The sequence below is a fragment of the Coregonus clupeaformis genome, chromosome 29, assembly GCF_020615455.1.
Source record: "Coregonus clupeaformis isolate EN_2021a chromosome 29, ASM2061545v1, whole genome shotgun sequence".
Lineage (NCBI taxonomy): Eukaryota > Metazoa > Chordata > Actinopteri > Salmoniformes > Salmonidae > Coregonus > Coregonus clupeaformis.
Genome location: NC_059220.1, coordinates 54167861 through 54184932, shown reverse-complemented (window position 1 = coordinate 54184932; position 17072 = coordinate 54167861). Strand labels below are relative to the sequence as shown.

Genomic DNA, 17072 nt, shown 5'->3' with positions numbered 1-17072 from the left:
ACATTACATTGTAATGACCAATGGTACGTGTCATAATTTGACCTACAAGGTCTGTGGATTTGCAGGAGAGGGAAGGAGAATAAAAGAGTCGGGTGGACAGTAAGACGGAGAGAGAGAGTGAGAGAAGAAGAGGGAGACAGGAACAGACTTGTTTTCCCAGACAGACAGAGGTGCAATTAAGAAAATTGGGGGAAATTACAGGGCGGGAGAAAAGACTGCGATGTGATAGAGCCTGCTGATAACTTATCAGGATAGAGAGAGAGAGGGAGGAATAGAGAGAGAGAGGGAGGGAGAGAGAGAGGGAAAGAGGGAGAGGGCAATCAGAGGAATTGTAGAGAGCAAGAAGGAAATGCAGAGAGAGGGAACAACAGGGCGAGACGGGGAGGAAATGAGTGAGAAAGAAGAGGTAGAGGGGGACAGAAGACTAGCTCATCTCCACTCTGTTGTAGAGACTGGATCTATTCCCCTGGTTCAGTAGGGTGAGACTGGACTGCTGTCTAGAACACCTGAGCAAACGTCCATTCAATGTCTTGTGGGTAAGTACTATCTATAGACACAGTTAGCATGTGAAGCTCACAGGTGTGAAAGGGGAAGAGAGCCCAACTCAAACTGCTGCAGGTGTTTTGTTTCAATAACCTGTATGTTTGTGTGTCTGCAATTCCTGGTGTTAACCACTGTTCTAACACCTGCAGTACAAACGTCTGTTAGTCTGCATGTGTGTGCGCGTGCGTTCTCGCTCGCATGCTTGTGTATGTATACTCTAGCCTTCTGTAATGTATGTATTTTAAAGATATTACAAATAATATGTGGGAGTACTAATCATTATGTTCTCATTGGCTGATCATTCTGAGTGTACACCTTCCTATTATTGAGTTGCACCCGCTTTTGTCCTCAGAAAAGCCTCAATTGGACTCCTGCACTCTACAAGGTGTCAAAAGCATTCCACAGGGATGCTGGCCCATGTTGACTTCAATGCTTCCCACAGTTGTATCAAGTTGGATGGATTTTCTTTTGGGTGGTGGACCATTTTTGATACACACAGGAAACTGTTGAATGTGAAAAACCCAGCAGCGTTGCAGTTCTTGACACAAACCGGTGCGCCTGACACCTACGACCATACTGCGTTCAAAGGCACTTCAATCTTTTGTCTTGCCATTCACCCTCTGAATGGCACACTTGCTCAATCCATGTCTCCAGGCTTAAAACCCCTTCTTTATCCTGTCTCCTCCCCTTCATCTACACTGATTGAAGTGGATTTAACAGGTAACATCAATAAGGGATCATAGCTTTCACCTGGATTCACCTGGTCAGTCTATGTCACAGAATATTTTGTATACTCAGTGTATTTACATATATTTAAATCTCACTGTTAAAGGTCCATGCAAGAGAAATATGATTTGCAAGTCAAAGTGATAGCCCTGGAAGAGTTTTGTTTTGACAATAGTTACTGTCAGACATGGCTCTCACCTTGGGGTCTTTTTCTTTGTTCTTTTTTCATTTGACCATTTCCACACATACTGTACATAAAACAGAATGATTGTTATTTATTTCAAACCCATCCCTCACCAGTGGAGGCTGCTGAGGGGAGGACGGCTCATAATAATGGCTGGAACGGAGTAAATGCAATGGCATCAAACACATGGAAACCATGTGTGTTTTACATTTACATTTACATTTACGTCATTTAGCAGACGCTCTTATCCAGAGCGACTTACAAATAGGTGCATTCACCTTATAGCCAGTGGGATAACCACTTTACAATGTTTTTTTTTTGGAGGGGGGGGTAGAAGGATTACTTTATCCTATCCCAGGTATTCCTTAAAGAGGTGGGGGAGCTTGTTCCACCATTGGGGTGCCAGAGCAGCGAACAGTTTTGACTGGGCTGAGCGGGAACTATGCTTCCGCAGAGGTAGGGGAGCCAGCAGGCCAGAGGTGGATGAACGCAGTGCCCTCGTTTGGGTGTAGGGACTGATCAGAGCCTGAAGGTACGGAGGTGCCGTTCCCCTCACTGCTCCGTAGGCAAGCACCATGGACTTGTAGCGGATGCGAGCTTCAACTGGAAGCCAGTGGAGTGTGCGGAGGAGCGGGGTGACGTGAGAGAACTTGGGAAGGTTGAACACCAGACGGGCTGCGGCATTCTGGATGAGTTGTAGGGGTTTAATGGCACAGGCAGGGAGCCCAGCCAACAGCGAGTTGCAGTAATCCAGACGGGAGATGACAAGTGCCTGGATTAGGACCTGTGCCGCTTCCTGTGTAAGGCAGGGTCGTACTCTCCGAATGTTGTAGAGCATGAACCTACAGGATATTTTTATTTGATTTTAGATTTTTAATCCCAGCCCCCGTCCCCGCAGGAGGCCTTTTGCCTTTTGGTAGGCCATCATTGTAAATAAGAATTTGTTCTTAACTGACTTGCCTAGTTAAATAAAGGTTAAATAAAAAAAGGGGGTTTGATGTATTTGATACCATTTCACCCATTCTGCTCCAGCCATTACCACAAGCCCGTCCTCCCCAATTAAGGTGACCCAACCTCCTGTGTCCCACCCTTCCCTTCAGAGGACAAAAGCAGTCTTGTTTTAGACACTTTTTTTTAAACATATCTTTTTCTACATACATGCCAATTTTCCACACAGTATTACATGACAAAAAGGTGAATCCAGGTGAAAGCTATGATCCCTTATTGATGTCCACTTCAAATCAGTGTAGATGAAGGGAAGGAGACAGGTTAAATAATATTTGTTAAGCCTTGAGACAATTGAGACATGGATTGTGTATGTGTGCCATTCAAGGGGTGAATGGGCAAGAAAAAAGATTGAAGTGCCTTTGAACGGGAGATGGTAGTAGGTGCCAAGCGCACCGGTTTGAGTGTGTCAAGAACTGCAACGCTGCTGGGTTTTTCACGCTCAACAGTTTCCCGTGTATATCAAGAATGGTCCACCTCCCAAAGGACATCCAGCCAACTTGACACAACTGTGGAAAGCATTGGAGTCAACATGAGCCAGCATCCCTGTGGAACGCTTTTGACACCTTGTAGAGTCCATGCCCCGACGAATTTGAAGCTGTTCTGAGGGCAAAAGGGGGTGCAACTCAATATTAGGAAGGTGTATGTATTATCCTGTAGGGCTGGGAATTGCCAGGGGCCTCACGATACGATATTATCATGATACTTAGGTGCCAATACGATATGTATTGCGATTCTCACCATTCTATATGTATTGTGATTCGATACTGGGATTTTATTGCGATTCGATTTTCCAAACATATTGCTCCCCAAGTTTTGATCAGTCATGGAAATAAATGTGCTGAAACCATATTGACTTCATATTTTAAAAAAGATGGAGAAAAAGCTATGAAGGACAAAATACTGGAGTTTTGATGCAGGTACAGCCAACTAAAGCAAAAATAATATTGTGATATTGTCAAAATGATGTGATACAATATATCGTCAAAAATAATAGCCCAATATGTAACTGTATCGATGTTTTCCCCCATCACTACTAGTCAGTGTGAGAGTGTGTGTCCTTTCATTGAAGGCAGGTCATCATCACTTGGACTTTAGGTGAGAGAAATACACGTGTATGTATGTGTATTAGTCAGTGTGTGTGAGTGTGTGTACATATGCTGAAGGAGTGACTGGATGAAGGTATGTCATCACTTGGTATGTGTGTATTAGTCAGTGTGTGTGAATCTGTGTGGCAAGTGGTCATTACTTTTGGGTGTTAGAAATGATATACAACAGCAACATGACTCAACAGGGAAAATACATTATCACCACCAGCTCTCAGCTCTGTACATGTATCACCAGAGCCTGAAAAGCAGAGAGAAAGATGGAGAATTTCACGGCTGTCTTCCCGTGTAACAAACTTCACAGGTTCATCAGCCTCCCCCTCTAGTGTTCAGATCGTAGATTTTACCGTGTGAAAAACACAATGGGGTTCTGATGTTCCTCTCTCAGCTCCTAATTAGAAAAGTGGGTCTGTCTCTGTCTCTCACTTCCTTCCGGTCTTCTCACCTTGGTGGGGCTCTGTATAAAAAACAAATGTATTTAACATTTATGTGGTAATATTTGACATATTATATATAACTCACACCAAACACAAAAAGGCATTCAGACATGCAGGATACACGGTGCTCTCGGCCCCAGCCACTACAGATCAGGAGCTTTAAATCCCACCCCTCGGCTACTCTCTGCTGCTTTGCATGTTAGTCATATTGTAATTTGTAACACTAACTTGAACAGGCAGTCGTGTTCAAGCTGTAAAGTTATACAGCCCTGCTTTGTTGCTATGCTGCTTCCGTAGCCACACGAGCTGGCTGTTGCATTGTGGGAAGAGTAGTTTCAGTTTCAAGCTCTAACAGACTTCTGTGGACAAGACTTTAGTATAGATGTAGCCAACCTCTTTTTGTAACATGGTCACGTGTTGTATTGCTTGTCACATTAACAGTGTTGTGTAGTTGCTATCCTGACTCTAGTTATGTGTGTGTGCTGCTAGTTGTTACTGAAAATAAGGAAGTGTAATGCGAACATGACCTTTGTGCATCAAACACAAATGGTTAGACACACACGCGCGCACACATACACACACACACAGCGGGAAGAAGAGAACAGACACACACAGACAGAAGAGGGGAGGAGTGGAGGACAGGTGGGTTAGAAGGAAAGAGAGAGAATGAGAAGAACAGAGAAAAATCTATGAATAGTTTAACCAGTATATGCTTGAGGGGCTAGTGTGTTTTTCATTCCTGTTAGTGGTGGTGTGCAGACCCTTAGTTTACCTTTTAAAGGTGCTCTCTCTCTCTCTAGTTCATTATCTAATTGAGGAACAGTGTATGGTATGACATATTCAGAGTAAACACTAGTGTTGCTATGATCATTCTGGGGGGATAGAGATGTGACATTAGATTGAGGCAAGGAGAGTTATAGTACAATTTTAAAAGATGAATACTAAGTATTTTTATTGCGTTAACATTTATAAAGTATCTCTATCTGTAAGAGATTCCGGCCTGTCAGCAATTATTGTTCCTGTCTGTCTCTTGCTTTCACTGTTTTATGAAAAGAGCCACAAAAAGGAAGGAAGGAGCGCGAGTGTCTCAGAACGACAGAGAGAGAAAACGAGAAAAGAGGGGAGGGACATATATGAACCTGTCAGCAAGAGTGTTGCTTGTTTTCAGAAGGAGCTGAGAACAGTAAGATGTGTTTACTTTTCTACCTAACGTGAGATATATAGAGAAGGAGAAAGAGAGGAAAGGTTTGATGAACAGATGAGTGTGGGAGTAAAAGAGGAAGGGAAGACAGGTTGATCGGAGGGGTGGTCTTTGCGTATGTGATGTTGAATGAGAGAAATAAAGGGAGAAATACAGCAAACTAATGTGTGGAGGAAGGCAGTTAGAGAGAGAGAAAGGGATGATAATGGAAGTAAAACAAGATTGTTTAGGAGTACATTTGCATTTACTTAATAACTGGCAAGATGTTGCAAATTTAGAAAGGGCATGAAGATGTCTCAGTTACAATGTACAGTATTTGTTACATGACCATGCATTACAATTTGCTAGCCTTGAGGTTGTACCTGTAAGTGTACCCTCATTATCCTGTCTCCTTCTCTTTGGGCCCAGAAGAAGTGAAGGTGAAAATGGTTCGGTGAGTTGAACTCCCCCCTCTCAAGACTCTTACACTCAGTTGCTCAACCCTGGTCTTGATCTGCCTTTGCCTAACGCGTGATGTCAACTTCTCTCTTTCTTTTCCTTGTTCTCTCCGTTCCTTTACCATCAGTACTTTGTCCTTTAGTCTTTTCTGCTGTCTTGTGTGTTCATGCGTAACGTTTTGTTTTTAAACTCTAAGAATTCCCAGCTATTTTGCAGTAGTTTTTCAAATTCTTGAAATGTTGCCCAATTCTGACTGATTCTACATTTGCATCCTACTGTTAGTCTATCAATAACTTGACCATGTCTTGTGTTGCTAGCTACATCTACACTGAAACCTGGCAACAGATATCAATGTGATGGTCCACTTGCGAGTGAGAGGTTGTCGAAAGAAAGATAATAGATTGTACATTTACAATCATCAATCATTCCCTTTAATTTAGAAAGCATTATCAGTCCTACGTCTCAGACGTGTGATACTATACAGTGAGGGATAAAAGTATTTGATCCCCTGCTGATTTTGTACGTTTGTCCACTGACAAAGAATTGATCAGTCTATCATTTTAATGGTAGGTTTATTTGAACAGTGAGAGACAGAATAACAACAACAAAATCCAGAAAAACGCATGTCAAAAATGTTATAAATTGATTTGCATTTTAATGAGGGAAATAAGTATTTGACCCCCTCTCAATCAGAAAGATTTCTGGCTCCCAGGTGTCTTTTATACAGGTAACGAGCTGAGATTAGAAGCACACTCTTAAAGGGAGTGCTCCTAATCTCAGTTTGTTACCTGTATAAAAGACACCTGTCCACAGAAGCAATCAATCAATCAGATTCCAAACTCTCCACCATGGCCAAGACCAAAGATCTCTCCAAGGATGTCAGGGACAAGATTGTAGACCTACACAAGGCTGGAATGGGCTACAAGACCATCGCCAAGCAGCTTGGTGAGAAGGTGACAACAGTTGGTGCGATTATTCGCAAATGGAAAAAACACAAAATAACTTTCAATCTCCCTCGGCCTGGGGCTCCATGCAAGATCTCACCTCGTGGAGTTGCAATGATCATGAGAACGGTGAGGAATCAGCCCAGAACTACACGGGAGGATCTTGTCAATGATCTCAAGGCAGCTGGGACCATAGTCACCAAGAAAACAATTGGTAACACACTACGCCGTGAAGGACTGAAATCCTGCAGCGCCCGCAAGGTCCCCCTGCTCAAGAAAGCACATATACAGGCCCGTCTGAAGTTTGCCAATGAACATCTGAATGATTCAGAGGAGAACTGGGTGAAAGTGTTGTGGTCAGATGAGACCAAAATGGAGCTCTTTGGCATCAACTCAACTCGCTGTGTTTGGAGGAGGAGGAATGCTGCCTATGACCCCAAGAACACCATCCCCACCGTCAAACATGGAGGTGGAAAGATTATGCTTTGGGGGTGTTTTTCTGCTAAGGGGACAGGACAACTTCACCGCATGAAAGGGACGATGGACAGGGCCATGTACCGTCAAATCTTGGGTGAGAACCTCCTTCCCTCAGCCAGGGCATTGAAAATGGGTTGTGGATGGGTATTCCCGCATGACAATGACCCAAAACACACGGCCAAGGCAACAAAGGAGTGGCTCAAGAAGAAGCACATTAAGGTCCTGGAGTGGCCTAGCCAGTCTCCAGACCTTAATCCCATAGAAAATCTGTGGAGGGAGCTGAAGGTTCGAGTTGCCAAACGTCAGCCTCGAAACCTTAATGACTTGGAGAAGATCTGCAAAAAGGAGTGGGACAAAATCCCTCCTGAGATGTGTGCAAACCTGGTGGCCAACTACAAGAAACGTCTGACCTCTGTGATTGCCAACAAGGGTTTTGCCACCAAGTACTAAGTCATGTTTTGCAGAGGGGTCAAATACTTATTTACCTAATTAAAATGGAAATCAATTTATAACATTTTTGACATGTGTTTTTCTGGATTTTTTTGTTGTTATTCTGTCTCTCATTGTTCAAATAAACCTACCATTAAAATTATAGACTGATCATTTCTTTGTCAGTGGGCAAACGTACAAAATCAGCATGGGACCAAATACTTTTTTCCCTCACTGTACTTAGTAACAGGTCGTTCTGTAGAATAAGCTAGTATAGTAGCCACTGAATGAAAAGCTGGTGCGTTGTGGTGAGGTGTGTTCTGTGGGTTTGTAAGTAGGTGGTCTGTCTGTCATCTCTTAGGCCTTATGCAGGCTTTACCATTCAAATGTTATGCTAGTTCTTTGCCTTGAAACAATATTGTATACTTGTGAACTTCAAAAAGGTTGCAATAATGCTGTGAAGACTACTCTCTACCTAGTACTATGTTAATCTATGACCTGATAATGGTATGCAGGGTTTTGAAATGGGATTAAACAGACACACTGTGATTTAACTAATCTTTATTACCACGTCTCATATAATTTCCCACTGAGGGAAGAAACTGAGTATCAAAGAGATGATGTGGCTCAGTGGACAGGTGTGTGTGTGGTTTGTATATACTGTACAGTCATGGTCAAAAATTTTGAGAATGACACAAGTATTGGTCTTCACAAAGTTCGCTGCTTCAGTGTTATGAGATATTTTTGTCAGATGTTACTATGGTATACTGAATTATAATTACAAGCATTCCATAAGTGTCAAAGGCTTTTATTGACAATTACATTAAGTTTATGCAAAGAGTCAATATTTGCAGTGTTGACCCTTCTTTTTCAAGACCTCTGCAATCCGCCCTGGCATGCTGTCAATTAACTTATGGGCCACATCCTGACTGATGGCAGCCCATTCTTGCATAATCAATGCTTGGAGTTTCTCAGAATTTGTGGGATTTTGTTTGTCCACTCGCCTCTTGAGGATCGACCACAAGTTTTCAATAGGATTATGGTCTGGGGAGTTTCCTGGCCATGGACTCAAAATGTCAATGTTTTGTTCCACAAGCCACTTAGTTATCACTTTTGCCTTATGGCAAGGTGCTCCATCATGCTGGAAAAGGCATTGGTCGTCACCAAACTGTTCTTGGATGGTTGGGAGAAGTTGCTCTCGAAGGATGTGTTGGTACCATTCTTTATTCATGGCTGTGTTCTTAGGCAAAATTGTGAGTGAGCCCACTCCCTTGGCTGAGAAGCAACCCCACACATGAATGGTCTCAGGATGCTTTACTGTTGGCATGACACAGGACTGATGGTAGCGCTCACCTTGTCTTCTCCGGACAAGGTGTTTTCCGGATGCCCCAAACAATCGGAAAGGGGATTCATCAGAGAAAATGACTTTACCCCAGTCCTCAGCAGTCCAATCCCTGTACCTTTTGCAGAATATCAGTCTGTCCCTGATATTTTTCCTGGAGAGAAGTGTCTTCTTTGCTGCCCTTCTTGACACCAGGCCATCCTCCAAAAGTCTTCGCCGCACTGTGCGTGCAGATGCACTCACACCTGCCTGCTGCCATTCCTGAGCAAGCTCTGCACTAGTGGTGCCCCGATCCCACAGCTGAATAAACTTTAGGAGGGTCCTGGTGCTTGCTGGACTTTCTTGGGCGCCCTGACTCCTCCTTCACAACATTTGAACCTCTCTCTTTGAAGTTCTTGATGATCCGATAAATGGTTGATTTAGGTCGAATCTTACTAGCAGCAATATCCTTGCCTGTGAAGCCCTTTTTGTGCAAAGCAATGACGACGGCACGTGTTTCCTTGCAGGTAACCATGGTTAACAGAGGAAGAACAATGATTTCAAGCACCACCCTCCTTTTAAAGCTTCCAGTCTGTTATTCTAACTCAATCAGCATGACAGAGTGATCTCCAGCCTTGTCCTCGTCAACACTCTCACCTGTGTTAACGAGAGAATCACTGACATGATGGCAGCTGGTCCTTTTGTGGCAGGGCTGAAATGCAGTGGAAATGTTTTTTGGGGATTAAGTTCATTTTCATGGCAAATCACTCTTCATAACATTCTGGAGTATATGCAAATTGCCATCATCAAAACTGAGGCAACAGACTTTGTGAAAATTAGTATGTGTGTCATTCTCAAAACTTTTGACCACGACTGTATGTATATGTGTGTAATGTGTTTCTCTCTGTGTATCCAGGTGGTTCCACAGGGATATCTCTGGCGTGGAGGCTGAGTCTGTTTTGAAGACCCGAGGCGTCCATGGCAGCTTCCTGGCCCGACCCAGCAGGAAGAACCAGGGAGACTTCTCTCTCTCTGTCAGGTAGGAATACACTCCATATCTTTCTTTGTCCTTATCTCTCTCTCTCTCTGTCTGTCAGCTAGGATATCCTCTCTCTCTCTTTCTCCTTCTCTCTCCGTCAGGTAGGATAGGAACACTTTCTATCTCTCTCTTTCTTCTTCTCTCTCTCTCCGTTAGCTAGGACATCCTCCATCTCTCTCTTTCTCCTCCTTTCTCTCTGTCAGGTAGAGGTACACTCCATCTCTTTTTCTCCTTCTTTGTCTCTCCTTCTCTCAACCTACAGTGTCTTCGGAAAGTATTCAAACCCCTTGAACTTTTCCACATAGACTTTTTCCACATTTTGTTGTGTTACAAAGAGGGATTCAAATAGATTTAATTGTTATTTTATGTAATCATTGCTAGACAACCATTTTCAGGTCTTGCCATAGATTATCAAGCAGATTTAAGTCAAAACGGTAACTAGGCCACTCAGGAACATTCACTGTCCTTTTGGTAAGCAACTCCAGTGAAGATTTGGTCTTGTATTTTAGGTTATTGTACTTCTGAAAGCTAAATTCCTCTCTCAGTGTCTGGTAGAAAGCAGACTGAACCAAGCATTCCTCTAGGAATTTGCTTGTGCTTAGCTCCATTCCTTTTCTTTTTTATCCTGAAAAACTCCCCAGTCTTTAACGATTACAAGCATACATATAACATGATGCAGCCACCACTATGCTTGAAAATGTGGAGAGTGGTACTCAGTAATGTGTTGTATTGGATTTGCCCCAAACATAACATTACCTTGTTGCAAACAAGATGCATGTTTTGGAATACTTTTTTTCCTTTACAGGCTTCCTTCTTTTCACTCTGTCAATTAGTTTAGTATTGTGGAGTAACTGCAATGTTGTTGATCCATCCTCCGTTTTCTCATACAGTGGGGAAAAAAAGTATTTAGTCAGCCACCAATTGTGCAAGTTCTCCCACTTAAAAAGATGAGAGAGGCCTGTAATTTTCATCATAGGTACACGTCAACTATGACAGACAAATTGAGAAAAAAATATCCAGAAAATCACATTGTAGGATTTTTTATGAATTTATTTGCAAATTATGGTGGAAAATAAGTATTTGGTCACCTACAAACAAGCAAGATTTCTGGCTCTCACAGACCTGTAACTTCTTCTTTAAGAGGCTCCTCTGTCCTCCACTCGTTACCTGTATTAATGGCACCTGTTTGAACTTGTTATCAGTATAAAAGACACCTGTCCACAACCTCAAACAGTCACACTCCAAACTCCACTATGGCCAAGACCAAAGAGCTGTCAAAGGACACCAGAAACAAAATTGTAGACCTGCACCAGGCTGGGAAGACTGAATCTGCAATAGGTAAGCAGCTTGGTTTGAAGAAATCAACTGTGGGAGCAATTATTAGGAAATGGAAGACATACAAGACCACTGATAATCTCCCTCGATCTGGGGCTCCACGCAAGATCTCACCCCGTGGGGTCAAAATGATCACAAGAACGGTGAGCAAAAATCCCAGAACCACACGGGGGGACATAGTGAATGACCTGCAGAGAGCTGGGACCAAAGTAACAAAGCCTACCATCAGTAACATACTACGCCGCCAGGGACTCAAATCCTGCAGTGCCAGACGTGTCCCCCTGCTTAAGCCAGTACATGTCCAGGCCTGTCTGAAGATTGCTAGAGTGCATTTGGATGATCCAGAAGAGGATTGGGAGAATGTCATATGGTCAGATGAAACCAAAATATAACTTTTTGGTAAAAACTCAACTCGTCGTGTTTGGAGGACAAAGAATGCTGAGTTGCATCCAAAGAACACCATACCTACTGTGAAGCATGGGGGTGGAAACATCATGCTTTGGGGCTGTTTTTTCTGCAAAGGGACCAGGACGACTGATCCGTGTAAAGGAAAGAATGAATGGGGCCATGTATCGTGAGATTTTGAGTGAAAACCTCCTTCCATCAGCAAGGGCATTGAAGATGAAACGTGGCTGGGTCTTTCAGCATGACAATGATCCCAAACACACCGCCCGGGCAACGAAGGAGTGGCTTCGTAAGAAGCATTTCAAGGTCCTGGAGTGGCCTAGCCAGTCTCCAGATCTCAACCCCATAGAAAATCTTTGGAGGGGAGTTGAAAGTCTGTGTTGCCCAGCGACAGCCCCAAAACATCACTGCTCTAGAGGAGATCTGCATGGAGGAATGGGCCAAAATACCAGCAACAGTGTGTGAAAACCGTGTGAAGACTTACAGAAAACGTTTGAACTGTGTCATTGCCAACAAAGGGTATATAACAAAGTATTGAGAAACTTTTGTTATTGACCAAATACTTATTTTCCACCATAATTTGCAAATAAATTAATTAAAAATCCTACAATGTGATTTTCTGGATTTTTTTTTCTCATTTTGTCTGTCATAGTTGACGTGTACATATGATGAAAATTACAGGCCTCTCATCTTTTTAAGTGGGAGAACTTGCACAATTGGTGGCTGACTAAATACTTTTTTTCCCCACTGTATCACAGCCATTAAACTCTGTAACTGTTTTAAAGTCACCATTGGCCTCATGGTGAAATCCCTGAGCGGTTTCCTTCCTCTCCAGCAACTGAGTTAGGAAGTACGCTTGTATCTTTGTAGCTACTGGGTGTATTGATACACCATCCAAAGTGTCATTAATAACTTCACCATGCTCAAAGGAATATTAAACGTCTGCTTTTTTCATTTTTACCCATCTACCAATAGGTGCCCTTCTTTGTGAGGCATTGGAAAACCTCCCTGGTCTTTGTGGTTGAATCTGTGTTTGAAATTCACTGCTCTACTGAGGGACCATACAGATAATTGTATGTGTGGGGTACAGAAATGAGGTAGTCATTCAAAAATCATGTTAAACACTATTATTGCACACAGTAAGTCCATGCAACTTATGTGACTTGGTAAGCACATTTTTACTCCTGAACTTATTAAGGCTTGCCATAACAAAGGGGTTGAATACTTATTGACTCAAGACATTTCAGCTTTTTATTTGTAAATAATTTGTCAAACATTTGAAAAACATAATTCCACTTTGATATTATGGGGTATTGTGTGTATTCCAGTGACCAAAAAAAATCGACATTTAATAAAATGTAATACATTTGAATTTCAGGATCTAACAACTAAATGTGGAAAAAGTCAAGGGGTGTGAATACTTTCTGAAGGCACTGTATGTTAACCCAAAGCGTTTCGCTACACCCGCAATAACATCTGCTAAATATGTGACCAATAAAAATTGATTTGATCAAATTTGATTTACAGTATATCATCTCTACTCACTCGTCCTTTCCTCTCTCCTTATCTTGCCCTCCGTCAGGTACAGATACACTGCATCTCTCGTTCTCTCCTTTTTTTTAAAAAATATTTTTTTACTTAAAACTAGCTTAGGAAGAATTGTCTACTGTCACTGACTGGCCCATGAATGTCCTCTGATCTTTGACCCCAGGGTGGGTGAGCTGGTGACCCACATCCGTATCCAAAACACAGGGGACTTCTACGACCTGTATGGAGGGGAGAAGTTTGCCACGTTGTCCGAGCTGGTGGAGTACTACACTGCAGAGAACGGGATCCTGCAGGACAAAGATGGCACCATCATCGAGCTCAAATACCCCCTCAACTGCTCCGACCCCACCACTGAGAGGTCAGTGCACTCTCATCTCTAACCTTTACCCTTTACCCTTTACCCCTAATACCACCAGAGTCAGTCAGAGTCAGTCAGTCAAGTCTGTGTACTCTTGCCTCAAACCGCTAACCCATAACTTTACCATTCAGAGGCCTGTGCTCTTCTTTCAAACTGCATGTCTATCAAACTGAAGCAGATCATATCAAATGCTCCTGAGACATTTAACATCCAGGCATTTTGCAATTAATAATTTGCTAAATGTTTATGTTGAGGATCATAAGGCTTTCAGAAGGAAAGGTAATTCTTTGGCCTTTACTTTGAGGCGTATGCGTGCGTGCGTGTGTAAATCCCACATGTTCTGCCCTCACTGCCCCTCCTTTCGCCGCTCTCTTTTCTCTCTCTCCCTCTGTCAGTTTGACTTCCCTTTCTTGCTGCGGTTGGAAACTTTAGGTTTTGACACATTTGAAAACAGTGACCAGAACCACCTTACCTTCCTCTCCTAACCTCCATCTCAGTCTTGCTCTGTTTTAGTCTTTCTGATCTCTTTCTCGATACCCATATCACAGGTTCTGCTGTGATGGTATGCTTTATAGTTCAATGTTAATGCAGATGTGTCAGGCTATGATAATTATGCCTCTGTAACTTTCTCACTCATCATTATTCACAATTCATTCATGATTATCCGTAATCATGGTAGCATCCACATTAATGTAGAAGTGTTTAGAAACATATTATATTCTTATTTACAATAAAAGTGACTCCAAAAAGACAAAATACATGATTTACCATTAATTTCTATTGTTCACAAAATAATCTGAAACACAACCAAAACAAACTGCAAATGCATCCAACAAATAAGTAGTCACAAGCTTGATGTAGTCATTGCATGCTAGGAATATGGGGCCTAAACTTAACTACTTTAATACACATAAGTGAATTAGGGGGGACTATGTACAAAAAGTGCTGCAATTTCTAAACGGTTCACCCGATATGGATGAAAATACCTTCAAATTCTGCACTTTAACCTCATAGTCATTGTATCACTTCAAATCCAAAGTGCTGGAGTACAGAGCAAATCAATAAATATAGTGTCGCTGTCCAAATACTTTGACCTCACTGTATATCGAATTTGGCAGATGCATCCACGCTACTGTGTCTATCTCTATTCCTAGAAAGGAGGATAACTGAAGTATTATTTCATGCAAGTGGAGGACACCCCCAACATAGCAGTATTCTTATCTGGGTTAGAGTTTTAGTACATTCTACAGAGATAGATAACTTTGTGAATGTACAGTTATTCATACTGTGATAAATTGTCTGGTAAACAGATTCATCCAGGGCCAAGAACATGACAGAACATAGTGTTATAAAGAGGAGGGAGAGGGGGGGTTGTGTGAGGCTCAGGCTATAAATATCCTGTTGTCTTGAGCAACGAAATCTTGTCATCAGAATTTTCCGACTGCAAAGCAGGAAGTTCAGATGAAGAAATCGAGAACTGTGCCTAAATTTAAACAGCAGGCAGCACTCAGAGACGATCTCCATACTAACAGTGTAAACTCTCCCAGACACAGTTACATGCATGCAAACACACATTCACACACACTATACTCACAGGACAGAAATACTTGCATAAACCCACATACAGTGCATCTGTACAGGCCGTAAATACACATTAGTAACCAAAATGTCCACAACCATTTATTAAAGTCCTCTACCACTTTGCAACACAGTTACAGTACATTAACGCTCGCTTTCACCGTCTGTCCGGTAGCACTGAACAGGCTGCACACCGTACTTTTACAGTATAGTACTATACAGACCTGTTCTAACACACCGGCTTCTGCTTTATGTGCTGCTTATCATAACTATGATTAGCTGAATCATGTGTTAGAGCAGGGCTGGAGCAAAAGCCTGTACACACAGCAGTTCTCCAGGAGGAGGGTTGTCCAACCCTGGTGTAGGGCATAGTGATGTCTCCATTAGAGCTTCATTGACCCCTTCTCTATCATACACCATACAGGTGGTATCACGGACACATGTCAGGCCCCAACGCAGAGAAGTTGCTATGGGAACGGGATGAGCCGGGCACCTTCCTGATGCGTGAGTCTCTGTCCAAACCTGGAGACTTTGTTCTGTCTGTTCTGACTGAGGAGAAGAGCAAGGCATCCAACAGAGGGAGGAGGGTCTCACACATCAAGATCATGTGTCAGGTGTGTGTGTATGTGTGTTTGTATGTGTGTGTGTGCGTGCGTGCATGAGTGTGTGCGAGCGTGTGAGAATGTTTGTGTGTTTTTCTCTCTCTAACTCACATTCACTATTATAATTCACATTGCAATCTTTGCTATAGTTTTTCCCATATCTGAGTACATCTTATGAAACCAGACCAATTTTCAGTTTCTCCAAAATGTTCATTCTTATGCAATGAGTGACCTTCCTGCTTCCAACATCTATGAGAAAACCTGACAAACATCAAACACACCACCACTACTGTCTCAGCACAGAAACAGTTATGCAAAGTCAAGTCAACATGAACATGGAGGTTTGAGGTTGATAGATGTCACTGACGACATCCTGGTTACAAAACGTTTACTTTTGCCAAGCGGTTATGTTTTAATTAGTTAGTTACATATTTCATTTGGACCCTTAGGTGATGTGTGAAAATTCATATATGATTCCAATAAAACACATGAGAATTGGTATTCACATATATTAATGTGTGTACAGTAACTACCACTAGAAATAAAAATAGCATAGTAATTTCAGAGTTCAGAGCTAGACTAACTTACTGCATTCATCCCCAAACCTCATTTTCATAGATGAAACGTTGTCAGCAGCACCATCAGGGTTAGTTTTTTTTTAGCTGTGGTTCATCTCATTGCAGACATGAGGCAGATTTGAATGAGAGGCATTGTAGGGCTGGAGTCTGGAGAATTCAGAGTCAGAAGATTATCACGGAGGTCATTGAGTCCTGGCACAGGCCCTACCAGGAGCAAGCATCAGGTGCATTTCCTAATAGGAAGTACATTAAAGATATTTTATGGTACTTTTGTATACTTTTTAGCCAAAAGTGGTCCCCGAAAATTGCGTACTATGTCACAAATGGGCAGATATGTGCACCATGTCATTGCTCTCTCTCTCTCTCTCTCTACTGTGTGTGCGTCTTGCTAGCTGTCACTCAAATGGCGAGGGGCTGAAGCTCATGGACTGAAACTCGAATTGCTAGGGGGCTTGCCTACGTGGGGGTAAATGTAGGGAAAATGGCACAGCACAGCTGAGGTAAAACTGCAATTTTGCTCATAGATTATGCATGTATGAACTACAGATTGACACATTCAGCCCAAAGCGGGAGGTTTAAAAAATACTTACTAGTGGCCAAAGTACCGACGCATGCCTTCAAGTACCTGAAGTAAACTGGCTGTCATTTCTAAATGAAGTCTGGTGAGTCGGCCATCCAGCTGCATGATTAGATCAGATTAGATAACATTTATTTCCCTCATGTGGAAATTTGTTTTCACAGCTTCATCAGCATACAGCTTACTGAAAAGGGGCCAAATGTGCTACACATAACGAAAGACCCAAAACCACAGTTACCAA

The 17072-nt window shown here is 42.4% G+C and overlaps 1 protein-coding gene across 3 annotated transcripts in view; it reads left to right on the top strand.

Annotated features, from left to right (window-relative positions):
• The first annotated feature begins 370 nt into the window (after window positions 1–370).
• The window catches only part of LOC121586205 (tyrosine-protein phosphatase non-receptor type 6-like), a 43692-nt gene continuing 26990 nt past the window's right edge, over window positions 371–17072 (top strand). The window contains exons 1-6 of one of the 3 annotated variants that reach the window (XM_041902725.2): window positions 4614–4643; window positions 5056–5184; window positions 5611–5635; window positions 9728–9850; window positions 13302–13496; window positions 15499–15688. In XM_041902725.2, coding sequence (XP_041758659.1) covers window positions 5628–5635; window positions 9728–9850; window positions 13302–13496; window positions 15499–15688 — 516 coding nt within the window. In that variant the 5' untranslated portion in view covers window positions 4614–4643; window positions 5056–5184; window positions 5611–5627. Of the gene's footprint in view, window positions 537–4613; window positions 4644–5055; window positions 5185–5610; window positions 5636–9727; window positions 9851–13301; window positions 13497–15498; window positions 15689–17072 lie in introns of those variants that run through there. The other 2 variants (XM_041902726.2, XM_041902724.2) reach the window with 2 other exon arrangements.